Raw genomic sequence first — 26,267 nt, 5'->3', positions numbered from 1 at the left:
CTCCCAATTCATCCCACCCTCCCCCCTTCCCCATCTGTGTCCATTCTCTACGTCTGTGTCTCTATTCCTGCCCTACAAATAGGTCCATTTGTACCATTTTGCTAGATTCCACATATATGCATTAATACACAGTATCTGTTTTTCTCTTTCTGACTTACTTCACTCTATATGACAGACTCTAGGTCCATCCACATATCTACAAATGACCCAATTTGTTTCCTTTTTATGGCTGAGTAATATCCCATTGTATATATGTACCACATCTTTATCCACTCATCTGTCGATGGACATTCATGCTGCTTCCATGTCCTGGCTATTATAAATAGTGTTGCAATGAACATTGGGGTACATGTGTCTTTTTGAATTATAGTTTTCTCAAGGTATATGCCCAGTAGTGGGATTGCTGGGTCATATGTTAGTTCTATTTTTAGTTTTTTAAGGAACCTCCATATTGTTCTCCACAGTGGCTGTATCAATTTACATTCCTACCAACAAGGCAAGAGGGTTCCCTTTTCTCCACACCCTCTTCAAGATTTACTGTTTGTAGATTTTGTGATGATGGCCATTCTGACCAATGTGAGGTGATATACCTCATTGTAGTGCTGATTTGCATTTCTCTAATAATTAGTGATGCTGAGCATCTTTTCACGTACCTCTTGACCATCTGTATGTCTTCTTTGGAGAAATGTCTATTTAGGTTTTCTGCCCATTTTTTGATTGGGTTGTTTACTGTTTTGATATTGAGCTGCCTGAGCTGCTTGTATATTTTGGAGGTTAATCCTTTGTCAGCTGCTTCATTTGCAAATATTTTCTCCCATTCTCAGTGTTGTCTTTTTCACTTGTTTATGGTTTCCTTTCCTGTGCAAAACTTTTAACTTTAGTTCCCATTTGTTTATATTTTCATTACTCTAGGAGGTGGGTCAAAAGAGATATTGCTGTGATTTATGTCAGAGTGTTTTTCCTATGTTTTCCTCTAAGACTTTTATAGTGTCTAGTCTTACGTTTAGGTCTTTAACCCATTTTGAGTTTATTTTTCTGTATAGTGTCAGGGAGTATTCTAATTTCATTCTTTTACATGTAGCTGTACAGTTTTCTAAGCATCACTTATTGAAGAGACTGTCTTTTCTCCATTGTTTATTCTTGCCTCCTTTGTCGTAGATTAGGTGACCATAGGTGCGTGGGTTTATCTCTGGGCTTTCTACCCTGTACCATTGATCTATATTTCTGTTTTTGTGCCAGTACCATACTGTCTTGATTACTGTAGCTTTGTAGTATAGTCTGAAGCCAGGGAGCATGATTCCTCCAGCTCTGTCTTTCTTACTCAAGAGTGCTTTGGCTAGGGACTTCCCTGGTGGTCCAATGGTAAAGAATCCACCTTCCAATGCAGAGGATGTGGGTTCGATCCCTGGTTAGGGAACTGGGATCCCACATGCAGCAGGGCAACTAAGCCCCATGCCACAAACTACAGAGCTCACGTGCTCTGGAGCCTGCGCGCCACAACTACAGAGCCCACGTGCCCTGGAGCCCGAGTGCCTCAACAAGAGAGAGAGGGGAAAAAAAAAACAAGATTGCTTTGGTTATTCGTGGTCTTTTGTGTTTCCATACAAATCAATTGCAAAACTTTTTGTTCTAATTCTGTGGAAAATGCCATTGGTAATTTGATAGGGATTGCATTGAACCTACAGATTGCTTTGGGTAGTATAATCATTTTCATAATATTGATTCTTCCAATCCAAGAGCATGGTATATGTCTTCATCTGTTTGTGTCATCTTTGATTTCTTTCATCAGTGTTTTATTGTTTTCTGAGTACAGATCTTTTGCCTCCTTAGGTAGGTTTATTCCTAAGTATTTTATTCTTTTTGTTGCAATGGTAAAAGGGGTTGTTGTCTTCATTTCTCTTTCTGAACTTTTGTTGTTAGTGTACATGAATTCAAGAGATTTCTGTGTATTAACTTTATATCCTGCAACTTAACCAAATTCATTGATTAGCTCTAGTAGTTTTCTGATAGCATCTTCAGGATTTTCTATGCATAGTATCATGTCATTTGCAAACAGTGACAGTTTTACTTATTCTTTTAAAATTTGTGTTCCTGTTATTTCTTTTTCTTCTCTGATTGCCGTGGCTAAGACTTCCAATATTATGTGGAATAACACAGGTGAGAGTGGACATACTTGCCTTGTTCCTGACCTCAGAGGAAATGCTTTCAGTTTTTCACCATTGAGCTTGATGTTTGCTGTGGGTTTGTCATATGTGCCCTTTATTATGTTGAGGTAGGTTCCCTCTCTGCCAACTTTCTAGAGTTTTAATCAAAAATGGGTATTGAATTTTGTCAAATTCTTTTTCTGCATCTATTGAGATGATCATATGATTTTTATTCTTTAATTTGTTAATATGGTGTATCACACTGATTGATTTGTGTATATTGAAGAAACCTTGCATCTCTGGGGGAAATCCCACTTGATCATGGGGTATAATACTTTAAATGTGCTATTGGATTCTGTTTGCTAGTATTTTGTTCAGGATTTCTGCGTCTATGTTCATCAGTGATATTGGCCTTTAATTTTCTTTTCATGTGATATCTTTGTCTGCTTTTGGTATCAGGGTGATGGTGGCCTTGTAGAATGAGTTTGGAAGTGTTCCTCCCTCTGCAATTTTTTGGAAGATTTTGAGAAGTACAAGTGTTAGCTTCCTCTAAATGTTTGATAGAATTCACCTGTGAAGCCATCTGGTCTTGGACTTTTGTTTGTTGGAAGGTTTTAATTAGTTTCAATTTCATTACTTGTGATTGGTCTGTTTATACTTTCTATTTCTTCCTGGTTCAGTCTTGGAAGCTCATACCTTCCTAAGAATTTGTCCATTTCTCCCAGGTTGTCCATTTTATTGGCATACAGTTGCTTGTAGTAGTCACTTATGATCCTTTGTATATCTGCAGTGTCACTTGTAATTTCTCCTTTTTCATTTCTAATTTTATTAATTTGAATCCTCTCCCTTTTTTTCTTGATGGATCTGGCTAAAGGTTTATCAATTTTGTTTATCTTCTCAAAGAACCAACTTCTGGTTTTATTGATTTTTGCTACTGTTTTCTTCGTTTCTATGTCATTTATTTCTGCTCTTATCTTTCTTTCCTTCTTTCCTTTCTTACCTTCTTTCTTTCTTTTGGCTGGGCAGGCTCTTCATTGCAGCGTGTGTGCTTAGTTGCCATATGTGGGATCTTAGTTCCCCAACCAGGGACTGAACCTGGGCCCCCCACATTGGGAGCACGGAGTCTTAAGCACTGGATGACCAGGGAAGTCCCATCTGCTCTGATCTTTATGATTTCTTTCTGTCTATGAACTTTGGGTTTTTTTGGTTCTTCTTTCTCTAGTTGCTTTAGGTATAAGGTTACATTGTTTATTTGAGATTTTTCTTGTTTCTTGAGGTGAGATTGAATTGCTATAAACTTCCCTCTTAGAATTGCTTTTGCTGCATCCCATAGGTTTTGGGTTGTCATGTTTTTGTTGTCATTTGTTTCTATGTGTTTTTTGATTTCCTCTTTGATTTCTTCAGTGTTCTCTTGGTTATTTAGTGGCGAACTGTTTAGCCTCCATGTGTTTGTGTTTTTTACAGTTTTTTTTCCTATAGTTGATTTCTAATCTCAGCGTTGTGGTCGGAAAAGATGCTTGATATGATTTCGATTTTCTTAAATTTACTGAGGCTTGATTTGTGACCCAAGATGTGATTTATCCTGGAGAATGTTCGTGTGCACTTGAGAAGACACTGTAATCTGCTGTTTTCAGATGGAATGTCCTATAAATATCAATTAAATCTATCTGGTCTTTTGTGTCATTTAAAGCTTGTGTTTCTTTCTTTATTTTCTGTCCGGATGATCTGTCTATTGGGGTAAGTGGGGTATTAAAGTCCCCCACTATTTCTGTGTTACTGTCGATTTCCCCTTTTAAGACTGTTAGCATTCGCCTTATGTATTGAGGTGCTCCTATGTTGGGTGCATAACTATTTATAATTGTTATATTCTCTTCTTGGATTGATCCCTTGATCATTATGTAGTGACCTTCCTTGCCTCTTGTAACAGTCTTTATTTTAAAGATTTTAGACTTTTTAAATCTGATATGAGTATTGCTACTCCAGCTTTCTTTTGATTTCCATTTGCATGGAATATCTTTTTCCATCCCCTCACTTTCAGTCTGTATGTGTCCCTAGGTCTGAAGTGGGTCTCTGGTAGACAGCATATATATGGGTCTTGTTTTTTATCCATTCAGCCAGTCTGTGTCTTTTCGTTGGAGCATTTAATCCATTTACATTCAAAGTAATTATCAATATGTATGTTCCTATTACCATTTTCTTAATTGTTTTGGGTTTGTTTATGTGGGTCTTTTTCTTCTCCTGTGTTTCCCACTTAGAAAAGTTCGTTTAGCATTTGTTGTAAAGCTGGTTTGGTGGTGCTGAATTCTCTTAGCTTTTGCTTGTCTGTAAAGCTTTGGATTTCTCCATCAAATCTGAATGAGATCCTTGCTGGGTAGAGTAATCCTGGCTGTAGGTTTTTCCCTTTCATCACTTTAAATATCTTGCCACTCCCTTCTGCCCTGCAGAGTTTCTGATGAAAAATCAGCTGATAACCTTATGGGGATTCCCTTGTACGTTGTTTGTTGCTTTTCTCCTGTTGCTTTTAATATTTTTTCTTTGAATTTAGTTTTTGTTAGGTTGATTAATACGTGTCTCGATGTGTTCCTCCTGGGGTTTATCCTGTATGGGACTCTCTGTGCTTCCTGGACTTAGATGGTTATTTCCTTTCCCATGTTAGGGTTTTCCACTATAATCTCTTCAAATATTTTCTCAGACCCTTTCTCTTTCTGTTCCTCTTCTGGGACCCTATAATGTGCATGCTGGTGCATTTAATGTTGTCCCAGAGGTCTCTGAGACTGTCCTCATTTCTTTTCACTCATTTCTTTATTCTGCTCCTCGGCAGTTATTTCCACCATTCTATCTTCCAACTCACTTATTCGTTCTTCTACTTAAGTTATTCTGCTACTGATTCTTTCTAGTGTATTTTTCATTTCAGTTATCATGTTGTTCATCACTGTTTGTTTGTCCTTTAGTTCTTCGAGGTCCTTGTTAAACATTTCTTGTATTTTCTCGATCTGTGCCTCCATTCTATTTCCTAGAGTTTGGATCATGTTTACTATCATTACTCTGAATTCTTTTTCAGATAGGTTGCCTATTTCCTCTTCATTTATTTGGTCTTGTAGGTTTTTACCTTGCTTCTTTGTACCATATTTTTTTGTCATCTCATTTTTTTTGATGGATGGGGCTGTGTTCCTCTCTTGCTGGTTGTTTGGCTTGAGGTGTCCAGCACTGGAGTTTGCAGGCAGTTGGGTGGAGCTGGGTTTTGGTGCTGATATGAGGACCTCCGGGAGAGCTCACACTGATTAATATTCCCTGGGGTCTGAGGTTCTCTGTTAGTCCAGTGGTTTGGACTCGGCACTTCCACCACAGCAGCTCAGGCCCAACCCCCAGCCTGGGAACCAAGACCCTGCAAGCCGCGCGGTGTGGCAAAAAAAAAAAGGCAACAAACAAAAAGGAGAACAATAACAAAGAATAAAAAATGAAATAAAATTAGAAAAATAAAAAATATATTAGAAAAAACAAAAATAAAAACGAAACGGCAACAACAAAGCAAAACAAAACCACAACAGCTAAAAAAAAAAAGAGCCAGTAAAGGCCTTGGTGGGGGTGGGCAGCTCAGGCCCAGTTCCCTCACGGCTGTAAGATAGCCTAAGAGACACTTAACACAGTGTGATGTGTGCTATGATAGGGAAAGCTTAGAATACCGTAGTGGCATACAGAAAAGAACTCTGAATAAGAATAGTTTCACAGAAAAAAACGATATCTGAAAGAAGAGTAATGGTCCATCTGGAGAAGAAGAAAGGATAGTGTTCCCGGCAAATAGTGATAAGATGGCTGAAACAAGAAAGATCATGGAGAATTTACTGAAAGATTTCATTGTGTTAAACCACAGAGCTGAAAAGCAGTAAGGATGCTGTGGACAGAGAGAAATAGATGGACTAATGTTATTTATAACACAGAACTCACAGGATTTGGTAATCAGATGAGATGTGAGAAATGTTTCTGGCTTGGACAACTGCATGCCATTCATTGAAGAGGTACACATTAAAAGAAGTAGGCTTGGGGAAGGAGGTGAAGATGATAATTTTACCTTCGGACAGTTGAATTTGAGATGCACTTGGCACATTCAAGTGAAGTTAGTGAGACTTACAGACATCAGAAAAGAAACCATTTAATTTGATAGGAATCTATATTTACTTTCCTTTTCAATAATAGATTTGACATGTGAAGTTTAAATTTTCATTTAAGGCAATAAAAATATTGGTACTCTACACAGACATAAAATAAAACTGGCTAATTTTGCCTTTGAAAGGCTGTAGCATAAATATGTATGTACAAATGATAAACATAAATAAAAAGCCTTAGCTATGTTCATGATAACAGATTATCGGGTTATCATAAGCAGCAATTATATCAAACTTGGCATGTTATAAAACTGTTTTTACTATTACTTCAAATTACATAATATTAAAGTTTAAATGCTTACTGGTAACTGTGAATCACTTATACCTGTATTTCTCAAATTAAGAATAGGAGATATAGGCTGGATAGTTTGCCAAGTCTCTATGAGAATTTTTATTTTAGGATTTTCATTTCAATGGCCTAAAGAAAATTCATATAAGCATATTTTGAATTATTTACATGACCAACTTATAATCTAGTAGGACCACAGAATGGGCATCCATGTTTATGTTTAATAATTATATTATTTCCAACAGAAGATTTGTAACTGCTGTTAGCCAATAAAAAGGAACATACATAAATAATAAAACAGAGCAAAGTAAAGTTTAAATGGCAACACGGTCATGTCATATAAAGGCTGTGTTAGTGAAAGTAAAAGGAAGTAATTGGGAGAATTGAGTAATCACAACCTATGTCAAAGCGACTGGAACCATAGTCAAGGTTGGGAAGAATAATTTAGTTGTGGCGAAATATCACATTAACTCAATACTATTCTTATAATTATGCTGGTCTTGAAGTACAGTAAGTGAATTTGTACCTAGCTTTATGTTTGTACGCAAAATACATTAGTATTATGTATCAATATTAAAGACAGTAAGTTAACATTACAAATCTGTAAATTATTTTCCTTTTTTCAAATTTAGGTTTGAAAATCTGACCCACGATGAAAAAATCTGGCCTTCAACTACGTATATATGTATTATGTGTACCCAATTCCTCATTGAATTTTTCCTGCAATAAGCTCTTAGCATGGGAAATACTTCTTATATAGCATGGAAGGAAAGTAGGTTATAAAAGTAAGTAAAGCATAATCCAATTTTTGTTTTAAAAAACTGATGTATATATACCAAATGTTAACTGTAGTTATCCTAGATGACAGAATTATGGGTTATTTAATTTGTTGAATTTATGCCAATTTTTCTGTATTTCCCACAATAAATATGATTTTTTAATTAAAAAAAAAAAGGTTGCTTTTAAAAAATGAGTTGGCCATAGCTCTAATATAAAATTCCATCATATCTCCAGCACAGTACCTATAATATGTGGTTGCATTTATTTGTCTGCTGTTTCAATTACTAGAATGTAGGGTTATGTCTTGCTCACATCCTTACTGCCAGTGCCAAGCACGGTGCTTGACATAGAGTGAATGCTCAATTACTTGCTCCATTAATAGTAGTCAATGTTTACTGAAGGGATACTACGCATCAAGTATTATCTTAGTTGTTTTACATACATTATCTCATTGAAAACTTGCTACAACTTTTATCTCCATTATACAGATAAGAGAACAGATGTTTAGAGGTTATGGAATTAAGCCTACAAGGGCCTTGATGGGATTCAAACAAGCTATCTTTCCCTAGAACTGAGACGTTAACAGTACAAATTTGAGAAATTTAACAGAATACCTGAATCCAAATTTGCAGGAGTTGTGGATCGGCTTGTTTCTGAGCAGTGTCTGAAACAGTTAGTGAAAAATCCCTGAATGTGTGTAGAAAGCAGATTTCTCCATGATTCATTTGTATCTTGGATTAAAATGTCATGAATCAAGTATGGAAGCACAGTCTGACAAAAGTCAGTTTTCACCTAGAATATACAAATACATCCAGTCAATAGTTTTCAGTAAAAATATTTTACTTAAAATTTTCATTCCCTGTTACTGACATATTAACCTTTTTAAAAAAATGACAGATGAATCTGTCATGAACTCCATGTACTACTAAAAAACATACAAAAAACATGTGTAGCAGGCAGTGTTTAAAAAAAAAATCAAACTAACTTAAAATATCTAAATCAAACCTATACATTACACTGCAATTGTTCATTTTCAGTCTAGGCCACTTGCATATAATAAAATAGGACATTGGTGACAAATGAAATTATTATGTCACTACTGTAAAAAAAATTTCACAGTTTAAAAGTGTTACTAATAACAGAAGCAGTTTTCTAATTTGATAAAAGGGAAAATGGGGATCAAACTTTAAGAGAAAAGCTGAAAATTTGATTTTTGAACATTTTCTACATTCAGTGAAGAGCTACAACAGTCATGTTAAAATGTTTACTTTTTAATAAACCCCAATTTCTGGGCAAAAAATTAGGGTACTTATTTGTGGTATACTCCAAAGTATAAAAAACTACTTTAATATATGTGGTACATTAAAACAGTACTCAACTTTATTTTTGCCAAGACATCATCTTCATGTATTCATCATATACCACACACATGAAACAGATTATTGATTACCAATTGTACACTTTTTCCCTTTCAAACTAAAGACAAAAAGCCAGTTTTGGAAATACAGAAGTTAAGTAACTAAGAATTGGTGTGTGTGTGTGTGTGTGTGTGTGTGTGTGTGTGTGTGTGTGTGTGTGTGTGTGTGTGTGTGTGTGTGTGTGTGTGTGTGTGTGTGTGTGTGTGTGTGAATGTATATTTGGAACATTTTATCTGTGTGTGTGTGTGTGTGTGTGTGTGTGTGTGTGTGTGTGTGTGTGTGTGTGTGTGTGTGTGTGTGTGTGTGTGTGTGTGTGTGTGTGTGTGTGTGTGTGTGTGTGTGTGTGTGTGTGTGTGTGAATGTATATTTGGAACATTTTATCTTCTGGCCCAAAGTCAGAACGTTATAAAAATCTTAGGGGCTTCCCTGATGGCACAGTGGTTAAGAGTCCGCCTGCCAATGCAGGGGACACGGGTTCGAGCCCTGGTCCGGGAGGATCCCACATGCCGCGGAGCAACTAACCCTGTGTGCCACAACTACTGAGCCTTTGCTCTGGAGCCCACGAGCCACAGCTGCTGAAGCCCACGCGCCTGGAGCCCGTGCTCCGCAAAGGGAGAGTCCACCACAATGAGAAGCCCGTGCGCCGCGACCAAGAGTGGCCCCCGCTCGCCACAGCTGGAGAGGGCCCGTGCGCAGCAACGAAGACCCAACGCAGCCAAAAATAAATTTATTAAAAAAAAAAGTGTTTAAAAAATCTTAGGTTTATTCACTAATGAGAAATGAGTTGTGTGTGTATCCAGGGTATCACTCAAATTTTTTTTTTTTCAGAAGATGTATTTATTATATCAAACACATGTTAGGGTGCTTAACTCTATGCCAGTATGCCAGACAGAGGCAGGATCAGCATGCAGTGCAGAAGGTTTACTAGGGAGTGCTCTTGGGATCAATGTCTGTAGAAGGAAGGGAAGGAAGAAGCAGGACTGGAGTGAGGGAAAAGTTGGGGTGTGGTGCAGCAGCAACAAAGGTCTCCACCAACGCTGTGGGGAGCTCAGAAGCTGAGGTGGACCTTCAGAGCCGTCTTGAGTTGTGGTAATGGTACAGAGCTTTTATACTCTAAGGTCAACCAGTCATTGAATGCAGGTTGCCCTGGGAAGAGGGTATGATTTGGGGTGAAGCAACTCCCTATTATCAAGGCAATTCTGAAGGGTGTTCTCAGCTGGTAGCACTTGCAGCAGCTGTGGGAATAAGTCCTCTGAACTGCTACGAACGCAGTGTAGTACTGCAGAGAGTGTGATGATTTATTCACTGTTAACATTTTTTTTTGTAGAAACAAAGACTGCTTTACAAACTGCTTTCAATAGGGTACTTTACCGAAATATTCACTTCTTTTATCAGTTATTTTTAATTGGTAGATGTTTAACTAGTCAGGTATTTTGTTTTCATATTTCTGTTGAATCATGCTTGACAGTATTATAAATTCGGTCAGCTTTTAAAGTCTTAGAGCATCATCACATTGTGCTGTTTTAGATGATACACTGATAAAAGCGTATAAACTTTTTGTTTGACCTTGGCAGGTACCATTACTCGCTAATGAAATAAATGGTAGTGTACTCCCCAAAATAAAAAAGCAATGCTAACTGCAACCACACCTCTTTTCTCACTCAAGAAAGCATGTCACAGAATTCACGCAGAAAAAGCTTTCGACAAAATGCAACACCCATTTAGGATAAAAACTCTCCAGAATTTGAGCACAGAGGGAACCTGCCTCAACATAATAAAGGGCATATACGACAAACCCACAGCAAACATCTTGCTCAATGGTGAAAAACTGAAAGCATTTCCTTTAAGATCAGGAACAAGACAAGGATGTCCACTCTCACCACTCTTATTCAACACAGTATTGGAAGTTCTAGCCACGGCAATCAGAGAGGAAAAAGAAATAAAAGGAATCCAAATTGGAAAAGAAGAAGTAAAACTGTCACTGTTTGCAGATGACATGATACTACTATACATAGAAAACCCTAAAGATGCTATCAGAAAACTACTAGAGCTAATCAATGAATTTGGTAAAGTTGCAGGATACAAAATTAATACACAGAAATCTCTTGCATTCCTATACACTAACAATGAAAGATCAGAAAGAAAAATCAAGGAAACAATCCCATTTACCATCACATCAAAAAGAACAAAACACCTAGGAATAAACCTACCTAAGGAGGCAAAAGACCTGTACTCAGAAAACTGTAAGACACTGATGAAAGAAATCAAAGATGACACAAACAGATGGAGAGATATACCATGCTCTTGGATTGGAAGAATCAATATTGTCAAAATGACTATACTACCAAAAGCAATCTACAGATTCAGTGCAATCCCTATCCAATTACCAACAGCATTTTTCACAGAATTAGAACAAAGAATTTTACGATTTGTATGGAAACACAAAAGACCACAAAGAACCAAAGCAATCTTGAGAATGAAAAACAGAGCTGGAGAAATCAGGCTCCCTGACTTCAGATGAAACTACAAAGCTACAGTAATCAAAATAGCATGGTACTGGCACAAAAACAGAAATATAGATCACTGGAACAGGATAGAAAGTCCAGATATAAACCCACACACCTATGGTCACCTAATCTATGACAAGGGAGGCAAGGATATACAGTGGAGAAAAGACAGTCTCTTCAATAAGTGGTGCTGGGAAAACTGGACAGCTACATGTAAAAGAATGAAATTAAAACACTCTCTAACACCATACACAAAAATAAACTCAAAATGGATTAAAGACCTAAATGTAAGGCCAGATACTATAAAACTCTTAGAGGAAAACACAGGCAGAACACTCTCTGACAAATCACAGCAAGATCTTTTTTGATCCACCTCCTAGAGCAATGAAAATAAAAACAAAAATAAACAAATGGGACCTAATTAAACTTTTAGCTTTTGCACAGCAAAGGAAACCATAAACAAATGAAAACACAACCCACAGAATGGGAGAAAATATTTGCAAACGAAGCAACAGACAAGGGATTATGCTCCAAAATATACAAAGAGGCCATACAGCTCAATAACAAAAAAACAAACAACTCAATCAAAAAAATGAGTAGAATATCTAAATAGACATTTCTCCAAAGAAGACATACAGATGGCCAAAAAGCATATGAAAAGATGCTGAACATCACTAATTATTAGAAAAATGCAAATTAAAACTACAATGAGGTATCACCTCAGCCAGTCAGAATGGCCATCATCAAAAAATGTACAAACAGTAAGTGCTGGAGAGGATGTGGAGAAAAGGGAACCCTCCTACACTACTGGTGGGAATGTAAATTGGTAAAACCACTATGGAGAACAGTATGGAGATTCCTTAAAAAACTAAAAATAGAGCTACCATATGATTCTGCAATCCCACTCCTGGGCATATATCCAGAGAAAACCATAATCCGAAACAATTCATGCACCCCAATGTTCACTGCAGCATTATTTACAATAGCCAGGACATGGAGGTAACCTAAATTTCCATCAACAGAGGAATGGATAAAAAAGATGTGGTACATATATACAATGGAATATTACTCAGCCATAAAAAAGAACGAAATAATGCCATTTGTAGCAACATGGATGGACCTAGAGATTGTCATATTGAGTGAAGTAAGTCAGAGAAAGACAAATATCATATATCACTTATATGTGGAATCTAATAATATGGTACAAATGGTCTTATTTACAAAACAGAAATAGAGTCACAGATGTAGAAAACAAACTTATGGTTACCAGGGGGGACAGTGAGGGGGGCATAAATTGGGAGACTGGGATTGACATACACACACTATTATATATAAAATAGATAACTAGTAAGGGCCTACTGTATAACACAGGGAAATCTTCTTAATACTTTGTAATGACCTATATGGGAAAAGAATCTAAAACAGAGAGGATGTATGTATATATGTAACTGATTCACTTTGCTCTACAGCAGAAACTAACACAGCATCCAATATGTAGCTACCCCACAGCTGAAACCTACTGCATAAAGTTGTGGCTAAATAAAGACGCCCTGTTGGATGGATTCACAACAGCTGAGTATAGGTGACGTTGCATGAAGATGATCTGCAGTACAAAGCACTCTTTTTATATACAGGCCATGAACATTCACACAAAAGCGAAATGGAATGAGACCATCAAAGAAAATTATTATGAGAAAGCTCAAATGAAAAAAACAAAGTTAGAAAGGGAATAAGTCAGACTAATTAATCTTCTTACCTCACACATTGGCTTTAATAACTGAAGAACTTCACTTTTTGTGCCTCCACTATTCAAAAAAGCACAAGTCAGTGTCTTTAACCAAATGTCATGATTTTCAGTTTGAGGAATCCACAGGCTTGTATTATCCAAGCCTTCTAAAGGGCTTTCTTTGTCAAGTCTAGGTACTTCTAAAAACTAGAAAAAAGTGATGAGAAAACATAAATAAGGTACAGAAATACATTTTACCTTTCCTATGCCAAACAAATACCTAGGCATAAACAAATCTGTTTCCAAATAAAACTAAATATGCTTAAAACTAAATCTTGAGGAATCAGTTACCTTTTAAAATTAAAATACATTTATGTTTATGAGAGGCAGAGTCATCTGGTAAAAAATTACTGATCTAAACAGCAGGAAACTTAACTTCTACTCTCAGCTCACTAGTGGTATGTTAAACAAATCACAGACTCTCTGCCTCATCTGTCTCATGTATGAATCCAGTCCAAATCTACCATACAGAGTTGATTTTGGAATGAAATGAAATTTTAAAATGTTAAAACTACAGTGTTTTACAGGTTATACTATTAGTTTTATTAATAGCTATATTGTCAATAATTTCACTGAGACTAAAATTATATTACGATACATTAAAAGTATCATTTCAATGATAGGTGTAAGCGCTGAAGTTAAAAGGTGAAAACTTAACAGCATATTTCTCAGTTGCTTTATGAAAAGAAAATATTAAACAAAATAAAGGAGAAGTAAGAGTTCTTAAGTATCTTTCACAGAGTACTTTCAGTGGAACCTTGTTATGATATCAACATGGAAAAGGGAGAAATCTATAGGCCATCTTAAATTTCACTAGAGGGTTGTGATACTTTAACTTGCTATGGAAATAAACACTTGCTTGTTGATCACAATATCTATAAATGGCTTTCATGGGATCAAAGTAAGGGTTTTCTACTCCTAAGGAAAAAAAGCCTGTCATTAAGAACTCCTCCTACCAGGGAATATGGGGACATGTGTATGCATCTGGCTGATTTGCTTTGCTGTGCAACAGAAACTAACACAGTATTGTGAAGCAATTATACTCCAATAAAGATCTATTAAAAAAATAAATAAAAAATAAAAAAGAACTCCTCCTATCCCCCAAAATCAACCATCATTTCTTTAGGCTACCTATCTCAGCTTTTCCACACTGCCATAACTAAAAATACAAACCCCTTGGATTCAAAAAGTACAGCTAGAATTATTTCCAAGAAAGGTTAAATGTTAGTGTAATTAAGCAATATGATATTCATATCCCACAGCAAATAGAACTGTTCTAGATATAGTGGATATTCAATAAACATTCATTATTTGAGACCTTTTTTCTTGATGTTCGAAAAGGCTGTAGATAGATCAGCATGGGATCATTTGTCTTCTTATAAATCTCCCAGAAACTATGTCCAGTTTTTGTGGCTAAAATGCTTTTCAAACAGGTAACAGCTGCTGATCGCACTTTGACACTGAAAAACACATATAATTCAAATGCCACAAAGTATATCAACTATTAATCTTGATGAATGTTAAGCAGCTCCCAATGAAAAAATTAAAATCTAAAATTTTAAATTTATATTAGGAAATGTTTACATTTATTAGGAAATTTTACATCTATAAAATTCTATAAAATCAAAGCAAAAATTATCAAAGGATTTTTAATATTCCTTGAGTAAACATGAGTTACTCATCACTGTAACAGCAATTCCCTTCATTCAATATAATAAAGTTTATATTATGACTACTAAAAATTAAAAACTCATAAAAAGAAATACTTGAGAATAACATTGACTAATAAGAATGAGTAATAAGAATGACAGAAAACTAATTCACCCAAGAAAAAAATATTTTGATACCATTTTCTCTAAAAGGTACAAATAATTTGGGGTAACACAGGATGGAATTTCCCTACAAATGATAATTTTAAACAAACAGTAAGTATGTACTTATTCTGACCAGAAGCTAGTTGAAATCATTAGGTAAGGCATCTAAAACCTCTAATAAAAAATTAAACGTCCTTCTCTTTTGCAAAGAATTAGGTAAAGGAGGGCTGCAATACAAGAGTACTGAAAATATGACAGCTGACAAAAAATGTCATAAAGCCTGATACTATAAATGATGACGAGCTGTCAAGTAAAGGCTTAATTCTATGTCTCAATTTAAGACATAGAAGCATAAACCCTAAACTTGGATTCATCTCTCATTCCTCTTTCTTTCCCTCACTCCTCCACATCCAATTCATCAGCACGTCCTGCTGCCTCTATGTTAAAAACATACCCTAGTTCCATCCGTGTTCCATCTCATCTCCATTACCGCCACCCTTATCCAAGTCACCATGATTTCTCCTCTGGACTACTGCAATAGTTTCATAATCAGCTTTCTGTTTCCATTTTTGCCCTATCACAAGCCATTTGCCATATCTGTCAGAGTAAAAATGCAAGTTGCATCATGGCACTACTCTGGTTAAAACTCCATGGCTTCCTTATATGTTTCAAATAAAATCCAAATTTTTTAATCGGAATTAGTCCTACCTTTCTAATTTCATTTCATACCATCTTCTTCCACACCAGGCTTTTTCTGATCCTCAAACACATGAAGCTTATTTCCATTCTAGCTATTCCCTGTCTGCAATATTTTATCCCTAATCAACTTCTAGCTGATTCCTGATCACTCAGATCAGCTAGATGACACTTCCTCAGAGAAGCCTTCCATGATTCTGGGAATTCCTTGGTCAACATTCCCTTTGTATACCTGAGGCCCCTCAAACATGTAATGATTTTTTTCCTCTTACAAAAAAGACATGAAAAACAAATTGTACCTATCCCTGTGGTTCTCAAGTTTAAGTCACACTAATATTTCTGTGCACCTTCTTCAGAAAAACCAATTGCAAACTACTGTGTAACAAATGAAACACTTAATGCTTGCAAATTTTCTGTGGAAAATCTCTTCAAAAGCTGTGCTAGATATAATTTGAAATACATTTTTAAAAATGAGATAGATTAATAAATGGATAGAAGGATGGCTAAATGTGATACAGCAAGGATAATAATAGTAGGATCTAGGAAGAATCTAGGTGGTGAGTATATGGGTATTTACTGTAAAATTCTTTCAATTTTGCTGTATGCTTGAAAATTTTTATAATAAAAAGTTGGGAAGGAAATCACACCAGCCTTTTTACTGTAACAACAACAACAAAAGAGTGAAATATACATGTCCATTAAATCAACAATGAAAACAGAGCAGGTAGACATTATTGCCAATCATTTATTCCCCAAGAGAAGCGGGGGGTATTATAGGGAAACGGATGCAAAATACCCATTTACTTAGAAAGATGCCCAATTGTGGGCAAAAATCCTTTGAACCCAGTCTCCAAAAATGGTGGTGATAAGGTGCTCAAATATATCAAAATAAATACATCTGGCCCTTGAACAACGAGGATTTGAACTGTGCAGGTCCACTTATACATGGATTTTTTTCAACAGTAAATACTACAGTACTACACAATCTGCAGTTGGTTGACTCCTCGGATGCAGAACCACGGATACGGAGGGCCAACTATAATTATACACGAATTTTCCACTGAGCAAAGGGTCAGCATCCCAACCCCCACATTGTTCAAGGATCTGTAAATAATAAATAGATAACTCCAAATAAATAGATAGATAAATGGGGAGTGGAAGACAGAGAAAAAGTAATCTCATAATCAGCAAGCTGAAATTATACTATTTGTTGCAATTTTGTTTTGCATTCTATGCATTAATAGGCAAAAGAAAAAGCCCTTCTGATTAGCTTAAGACTTTTGGAGTTAAAAAATTTCTGCTCTATGACTTATTTTAAAAGGATCAAAATGTCTAGCCAGGAGGAGAGTGGCACCTTTGATTCTGACAAGTGCACAAAATATCCCCATTTACGTTCCCCTATCTTAATGTTTTGTGTGGAACCACTTGGTAGTTTTCATATTGTTTGTCTAGTCTACTCTCACTAAAATTTAACATGGACCTTGTCTGGTATATCTATCACTATATCAAGTTACCTGGCATATAGTAGTAGGGTTTTAGTAATTATGTGAATTAATAAAAATACAATGATATTCATTAAATATTTAAGACTGAAAGTATGGCAACTATAAGGAGAATGCTTTAGTTATTGGAAATGCTAATTCATATGAGGTATCAATTTTGAATGTCAGATTAAGTGCTATCAGGTACAAGGTATCATTAAATACTCACCAATCTTCCACCAGTGTATTATTCAGGTAGGTCAGCATTATGAAGGTCCACTGAAGTTCTTTATCTTCAAATAACTCAAGGGCCTTGGTATAAGATGTATCTTTACTACATTGTATCGCTATTGTAGAGAAATCTATAGGACCCACTTCTCCCAAGCAGCTTCCAACAGCCTCTATATATAGAAATTCCATTTCAGTAAAGTTATAGCTAAAAGATCATACATAAAACAGAAATTTTCTAATTTCAAAAATATGTTTTGTCATCCTTTAAGATTTAAGTGTTTTCTCAAAGATGCTGAATAGATTAAAGAAGCTACAAAATACTGTATCATTTCCTTCACATATCATCCATGTCAGCAATATTTTCCCCTATAGAATCATATCCAAGAGCTAGATTAACTAGTAGAAAATAGTTTTTAAGGAAAGTCTAAATATAGCAGCTGTATGCGAGTATCAATTTTCTGGGGGGTATTACATAAAGACCACAAATCTTAAATACTCAGTTCAGTGAAAATTCACACACACACACACACACATACATGCAGGAACACACATTTTTTTTCCCACCTGTATTATCACTACCCAGATGAAGACAGATGTTTTCAAGATGCCAGAGGGCCCCCTCATGTTCTTTCCCAGTCATGATGGAATTTAATAAAACATGTTAAAAAATTATTTGATAGTCCTCCTTTCAAAAGGTGGAGCCTAATTCTTCCCTTGAGTGTGGGCTGTACTTAGTGTCTTACTTCTAAAAAAACAGAATGTGTACAAGTCTTTCACCTCCTTAACTAAAATTATCCCAGGTATTTAATTCTCTTAAATGTTATTATAAATGGAATTGTAAATGGAATGGAATTTCCATTTTAGATTGTTCATTGCTGGTGTACAGAAACACAAATGAATTTTGTGTGTTGATCTTGTATCCTGCAACTTGGCTGAATTCATTTATTACCTCTCTTATAGTAACTTTCCTAAAGATTTTCTGGGACTTCCTATATATATATACAGTAATGTCATCTGTGAATAGAGATAGTGTTTACTTCTTTGTTTTCCAGTTTTTGTTCAATTGCTCTGGCTATAACTTCCAGTATAACGGTGAATAGCAGTGGGCAACTTTGTCTCATTCCTGATCTGAGGAAGACATTCAGTCTTTCACCATTAAATATGACATTAGCTGTGGGTACAAATCACTAAGGTTTTATGCTATGCAGGAAAGCCACTTAGGCCTCCTGTAGCAAGTTACATTTGTCCCCAGAAGCAGTGCTACTATGGACAAAGGGTAAATTCCTTGGTCAAAGGAAAGTTCTAGAGTACTGATAAGGTTTTGTTTCTTGGTCTGGTTACTAGATGCACAGGTGTGTTCTCTTTGCAAAAAATTCTTCAAGTTATATACTTACGACTTTTCTATATGTAAGATATATTTCAATAAAAAATTTACAAGGAAAGAAGTACCCTAGACACTAGACCTCCACTGAGAAGTTAAGGAAGACTCTGTTGAAAGACAGTAGAATCTCTGAAGCATCTCTTATTTCTCCCACTTTTCTTATTTGAAGTAATTATTTCATGACAACTTCAAGCTGACTTTAATCATGTGATTTTTCCATCCTGTGATCACCAAATCTAAAACACCTATACCAGGCATGATGTTGGCTATTTATCTTACATTAGGTTACCCCCAAATGGTGGCAGAAAAGGACTTGAATATGGTTTTAATATCTGAACTTAATATAGCCCTCCAAGTCCTCATTCTTTCTGTTATATAAAAAAGATATTAAGTACCAGTCAGTTATATCTATAAAATGTATCAGAAGTCAATTTATTTGCAACTTAATGCTACAAACAGGTTTTTCTGACTTTCCTAAATATTCACAAGGCATTTTCAAATTAATAGTTATGTACATGTGTTAATCACTAACTTTTTACTTTATATGAATGTCTAAGGGAGGAAAATATGAAAGGAGGGCTGCTTAGGGAGACTTGAACTAAACAGAAATATAACAAGCATCTCACATTTCCCCAATATTCCAAATAACAAACTTTTACTGGTTTTTAAAATGCTACGGGGCTTCCCTGGTGGTGCAGTGGTTGGGAATCTGCCTGCCAATGCAGGGGACATGGGTTCGAGCCCTGGTCTGGGAAGATCCCACATGCCGCAGAGCAACTGGGCCCGTGAGCCACAATTGCTGAGCCTGTGCGTCTGGAGCCTGTGCTCCGCAATGAGAGAGGCCGCAACAGTGAGAGGCCTGCACACCGCGATGAAGAGTGGTCCCCACTTGCCACAACTAGAGAAAGCCCTCGCACAGAAACGAAGACCCAACATAGCCATAAATAAATAAAAAAATAAAAATAAATAAAATGCTATGAAGATGACCATTCAAACAAAAAAACTCATATTCATTCAGCCAAATAGTTTACCTAAAACTTCTCTTTCACCAGTGTGGTTTACTGCCATCTTGGATAACTGCAACAAGCTGACAACTAGCTTCACCATTACACCATCTGGAGGGTTATCTAGAAGCAGTTTTGAAAAAATTAGTTTAAGCTACAGTGAAGACAACACTTTTCTTTATACCATGCTCATATATTAAATTGTGTGACTAGAAAACTTGTACAAAGTTTTTAAAAAAGATTTTAAATTGTGAGCATTTCAAAAATATGAGGTGAATGAATGTATCTGAACTTTCTTCTTAAAGAGAATCATGTAAAAATGATCAGCAATATTTGGCAGACAGAGAGAGAAAAATGTCTTAAATTGTGCAGAGAAATCAATACCTTAGCAAAATCACAGTTAGAAACACATAATCATTCAACATTAAACTAGAAGGAACCTTGGGAGCATGCTTGGTTTTTTAGCCTCTTGCAGATAGAATACACCAGCAATGTCCAACAGAACTTTCTGCAATGATGAAAATGGTCTATAATCTGTGCTGTCCAATGACAGCCACAAGCCACATGTTACTACAGAGAACGTGACATGTGCTAACACAACAAAGAAATTGAACTTTATATTTTATTGAATTTTAATTCATTTAAATTTAAATAGCTATAAACATCTACTGGCTATATTGGTCTGGATCAATAAAATACGAAAACACACACAAAAACAGGAGATAGAAAGAGGGGTTCGTGTTTTTTATATATATATATATATATATATATATATATAGATAGATATAGATATATATATCTATATCACAAGAACAAATATACTAGAAACTCAGATTTCGGATGGTCAAAACAAAATTAATTTTTAAACGTACTGAGGATAAAAATATCAGAATAGAAACATGAAGTTAAAGAGCACAGGAAGATGTAAATCAAAACATAAGCAGAAAGAGTTTCCACCAAGTGCAGTACTATAATAACCTAAACTCAAATCAAATCAACATAAAATGGATGTTTTAAGTAAAAAAAAAAAAAACCAAAAAACCTAGAAACACAAATAAATATGTGTATATATACAAAACACACACATAGGGCTTCCCTGGTGGTGCAGTGGTTGAGAATCCGCCTGCCAATGCAGGGGACACAGGTTCGAGCCCTGGTCTGGGAAGATCCCACATGCTGCGGAGCAACTGGGCCCGTGAGCCACAACTATTGAGCCTGTGCGTCTGGAGTCTATGCTCCCCAACAAGAGAGGCCGCGATAGAGAGAGGCCCCCAGACCGCGATGAAGAGTGGCCCCCACCCAAAACCTATGGGATGCAGCAAAAGCAGTTCTAAGAGGGAAGTTTATAGCTATACAAGCCTACCTAAAGAAACAAGAAAAATCTCAAGTAAACAATCTAACCTTACACCTAAAGAAACTAGAGAAAGAAGAACAAACAAAACGCAAAGTTAGCAGAAGGAAAGAAATCATAAAGATCAGAGTGGAAATAAATGAAATAGAAACAAAGAAAACAATAGCAAAGATCAATAAAACTAAAAGCTGGTTCTTTGAGAAGATAAACAAAATTGATAAGCCATTAGCCAGACTCATCAAGAAAAAGAGGGAGAGGACTCAAATCAATAAAATCAGAAATGAAAAAGGAGAAGTTACAACAGACACTGCAGAAATACAAAGCATCCTAAGAGACTACTACAAGCAACTTTATGCCAATAAAATGGACAACCTGGAAGAAATGGGCAAATTCTTAGAAAGGTATAACCTTCCAAGACTGAACCAGGAAGAAACAGAAAATATGAACAGACCAATCACAAGTAATGAAATTGAAACTGTGATTAAAAATCTTCCAACAAACAAAAGTCCAGGACCAGATGGCTTCACAGGTGAATTCTATCAAACATTTAGAGAAGAGCTAACACCTATCCTTCTCAAACTCTTCCAAAAAAATTGCAGAGGAAGGAACACTCCCAAACTCATTCTATGAGGCCACCATCACCCTGATACCAAAACCAAACAAAGACACTACAAAGAAAGAAAATTACAGACCAATATCACTGATGAATATAGATGCAAAAATCCTCAACAAAATACTAGCAAACAGAATCCAACAACACATTAAAAGGATCATACACCACTATCAAGTGGGATTTATCCCAGGGATGCAAGGATTCTTCAATATACGCAAATCAATCAATGTGATACACCATATTAACAAATTGAAGAAGAAAAACCATATGATCATCTCAATAGATGCAGAAAAAGCTTTTGACAAAATTCAACACCCATTTCTGATAAAAACTCTCCAGAAAGTGGGCATAGAGGGAACCTACCTCAACATAATAAAGCCCATATATGACAAACCCACAACAAACATCATTCTCAATGGTGAAAAACTGAAAGCATTTCCTCTAAGATCAGGAACGAGACAAGGATGTCCACTCTCACCACTATTATTCAACATAGTTCTGGAAGTCCTAGCCATGGCAATCAGAGAAGAAAAAGAAATAAAAGGAATATAAATTGGAAAAGAAGAAGTAAAACTGTCACTGTTTGCGGATGACATGATACTATACATAGAGAATCCTAAAACTGCCACCAGAAAACTGCTAGAGCTAATTAATGAATATGGTAAAGTTGCAGGATACAAAATTAATGCACAGAAATCTCTTGCATTCCTATACACTAATGATGAAAAATCTGAAAGAGAAATTATGGAAACACTCCCATTTACCATTGCAACAAAAAGAATAAAATACCTAGGAATAAACCTACCTAGGGAGACAAAAGACCTGTATGCAGAAAACTATAAGACACGGATGAAAGAAATTAAAGATGATACCAACAGATGGAGAGATATACCATGTTCTTGGATTGGAAGAATCAACATTGTGAAAATGACTATACTACCCAAAGCAATCTATAGATTCAATGAAATCCCTATCAAATTACCAATGGCATTTTTTATGGAGCTAGAACAAATCATCTTAAAATTTGTATGGAAACACAAAAGACCCCAAATAGCCAAAGCAGTCTTGAGGGAAAAAAACGGAGCTAGAGGAATCAGACTCCCTGACTTCAGACTATACTACAAAGCTACAGTCATCAAGACAATATGGTACTGGCACAAAACAGAAACATAGATCAATGGAACAAGATAGAAAGCCCAGAGATAAACCCACGCACCTATGGTCAACTAATCTATGACAAAGGAGGCAAAGATATACAATGGAGAAAAGACAGTCTCTTCAATAAGTGGTGCTGGGAAAACTGGACAGCTACATGTAAAAGAATGAAATTAGAATACTCCCTAACACCACACACAAAAATAAACTCAAAATGGATTAGAGACCTAAATGTAAGACTGGACACTATAAAACTCTTAGAGGAAAACATAGGAAGAACACTCTTTGACATAAATCACAGCAAGATCTTTTTTGATCCACCTCCTAGAGTAATGGAAATAAAAACAAAAATAAACAAATGGGACCTAATGAAACTTCAAAACTTTTGCACAGCAAAGGAAACCATAAACAAGACAAAAAGACAACCCTCAGAATGGGAGAAAATATTTGCAAACAAATCAACGGACAAAGGATTAATCTCCAAAATATATAAACAGCTCATTCAGCTCTATATTAAAGAAACAAACAGCCCAATCCAAAAATGGGCAGAAGACCTAAATAGACATTTCTCCAAAGAAGACATACAGACGGCCACGAAGCACATGAGAAGATGCTCAACATTACTAATTATTAGAGAAATGCAAATCAAAACTACAATGAGGTATCACCTCACACCAGTTAGAATGGGCATCATCAGAAAATCTACAAACAACAAATGCTGGAGAGGGTGTGGAGAAAAGGGAACCCTCTTGCACTGTTGGTGGGAATGTAAATTGATACAGCCACTATGGAGAACAGTATGGAGGTTCCTTAAAAAACTAAAAATAGAATTACCATATGACCCAGCAATCCCACTACTGGGCGTATACCCAGAGAAAACCGTAATTCAAAAAGACACATGCACCCAAATGTTCATTGCAGCACTATTTACAATAGCCAGGTCATGGAAGCAACCTAAATGCCCATCAACAGACGAATGGATAAAGAAGTTGTGGTACATATATACAATGGAATATTACTCAGCCATTAAAAGGAACGAAATTGAGTCATTTGTTGAGACGTGCATGGATCTAGAGACTGTCATACAGAGTGAAGTAAGTCAGAAAGAGAAAAACAAATATCGTATATTAACACATGTATGTGGAACCTAGAAAAATGGTACAGATGAGCCTGTTTGCAGGGCAGAAGTTGAGACACAGATGTAGAGAACAGACATATGGACACCAAGGGGGGGAAACTGCGGTGGGGTGGGGATGGTGGTGTGCTGAATTGGACGATTGGGATTGACATGTATACACTGATGTGTATAAAATTGATGACTAATAAGAACCTGCAGTATAAACAAACAAACAAACAAAACAACTAATACTAAACTTTCATTGGGTTATTTGTATGGAAATATGTTAATATAAATGTTTCAGACATTACATGAAATTTCTAAAAATCTTATATGTTCTGGTATAATGTTATAAGTAATAATCCTAGTTATTACTTTAAAATGTATATCTCAGAAATAACTAATTTTCTTGTCAACTGCATTATTACGAACTTTCATCAAATCTTTAACCGTGGTCATTTTTAAGTCTTTTGTCATTTACAGACAGTTCTGGGTGTACTCTGATGATTTTGTAAATATGTTCCTATAAAACGGTTTCATCTTCAGGAAATTCATGGAAAAGACTCTGACAAGTACAGGTTTCTGGTAACTGACTGTACTGCTGAACTGAATGAATAAGCATTTTCAGAACTCTAATGAAAAACTGATGAGCTCATAAAGGTGCTAACAAAAGATCAAGGTGAAAAAAAAAATTAATTACATGGGACTGAGTGAACTGATGAGGATGAGTATAATTTTTGTGACTTTCTGTTTGAATTTAAAAAAAAGAAAAAATCCCACAAGGACTCAGAGGCAAAGAATATACAAATCAATTTTCACTGCAAAGTAAAGGAGCTGTTACAGTGGAGGATTACTGAACTGGATGTCAATATTATGACATAGTATGAGTGTGTTTCATGTTTGGTAATGGCAATCATTGTTGCTTTTGTTGTGGTCATCCATGTACAATGCTTGGTGTCAGTCTATTTATCTCTTGTAAAAATAAAATACAGTGTGTGTGTGTGGAAAAAAAAAAAAAAAGAGTGGCCCCCGCTTGCCGCAACTAGAGAAAGCCCTCGCACAGAAACGAAGACCCAACACAGCCAAAAATAAATAAATAAATAAATAAATAATTTTAAAAAACACACACATATATACATACACACAAAACACATACATGGCTAAGATGTTTAAAATAAAATGAAAAATAACATTTCTTTTACTTAAATAAATTGGGGTAGTAGGCAGAGACAAATTACCTTGCATGCCTGCTCTAAGAAATTCAAATTTTTCTTTTAGGCAGTAGCAAATTGTTAACATTTTTTAAGCAGTAGAATAACATGATTATATTTGGACTTAGAGAAATCATTCTGGCAGAGGTGCAGAGAATGGATAAAATGTGAGTAGTTCAAGGTAAGGAGACCACTTTAGGAAGTCTTTCATAACTAAATGAGAACTGATGAGGGTCTGAAATGAACTAAATCTGTGGCAATTAAACCAAGAGCAAGAATTTATAAAAGATTCTTTCAAAAAGAAATGGGTACAAATAACCCAAGTCATTAAAATTAGTACCCTGAGATGCTCTCATAAGATCCATCATCTGATCTTTATGTTGCTCTAGTTGTCTTCGAAGATCCTTCAATCCTTCAAGCCTTGTCAATGGAAGTGCATCATAAACATTTACTGAGAGAAAATGGTTAATTTCCTAAAAGAGAAAATTAGCTAAAAATGTAACTTGCTTTTGACATGTATTGGCTGAGTCTGTAAAATAAAACTTAAAAATTTTTTTAAATTAGTGCCTTCTACAGATACTGACTCATAACACTGTTACTACCAAACAAGGTAGAAATAAATTACTTATTTCACTTCAAATCCTACAACGTTTTAATCATTTAAATTGCAGTAGACTCTCTCATGATACAGTATCTAGAGTTTAAGATTGTTATAGCATACTCAGAGGGAAAAGCTTAAATTTCTATTTATTTAGTACTGCAACTCTAGTTTTATCTTAATATATTTAACCACATTTTCATACTGATTATAGTCAAATGTAGAGTATACTTTTAAAATTATAATAAGATTTATAAAGAAAAATCTATTTGAACATAGTTTTGAAGTTTATAAAGGTTAAAACAAGATTAAAACTTGAAAAACTCTTCAGAAAGTTACATATCTTCTATAATTCAAACATTATATTGTCCGACAAAGGGTCAGATGGTAATTTTGAGATATTAATGAATCTTATGTGTATGAAAATCAAGCATATTTTATATCATATTTCTTCAATATTTAAATTCAGATCTTTAACAAGAAATTTTGAATTTATAACTTTTACTGCAATGCAAGAGTATATATTAA

General features: G+C 35.5%; 1 protein-coding gene across 3 annotated transcripts in view; it reads right to left on the bottom strand.

The window, feature by feature from the left end:
• The window catches only part of ATM (ATM serine/threonine kinase), a 139,935-nt gene that overhangs the window by 45,834 nt on the left and 67,834 nt on the right, over window positions 1-26,267 (bottom strand). For all 3 annotated transcript variants that reach the window (XM_068556799.1, XM_068556798.1, XM_068556800.1), the window contains 6 exons: window positions 25,482-25,614; window positions 19,722-19,817; window positions 17,308-17,479; window positions 14,406-14,547; window positions 13,058-13,234; window positions 7,991-8,168 (listed from right to left, as the gene is read on the bottom strand). In XM_068556799.1, coding sequence (XP_068412900.1) covers window positions 7,991-8,168; window positions 13,058-13,234; window positions 14,406-14,547; window positions 17,308-17,479; window positions 19,722-19,817; window positions 25,482-25,614 — 898 coding nt within the window. The remainder of the gene's footprint in view (window positions 1-7,990; window positions 8,169-13,057; window positions 13,235-14,405; window positions 14,548-17,307; window positions 17,480-19,721; window positions 19,818-25,481; window positions 25,615-26,267) is intronic.

Source organism: Eschrichtius robustus, chromosome 11 (assembly GCF_028021215.1).
Source record: "Eschrichtius robustus isolate mEscRob2 chromosome 11, mEscRob2.pri, whole genome shotgun sequence".
Taxonomy (NCBI): domain Eukaryota; kingdom Metazoa; phylum Chordata; class Mammalia; order Artiodactyla; family Eschrichtiidae; genus Eschrichtius; species Eschrichtius robustus.
Note: the sequence above shows the minus strand (reverse complement) of the source record. Positions and strands in the feature narration are given on the sequence as shown.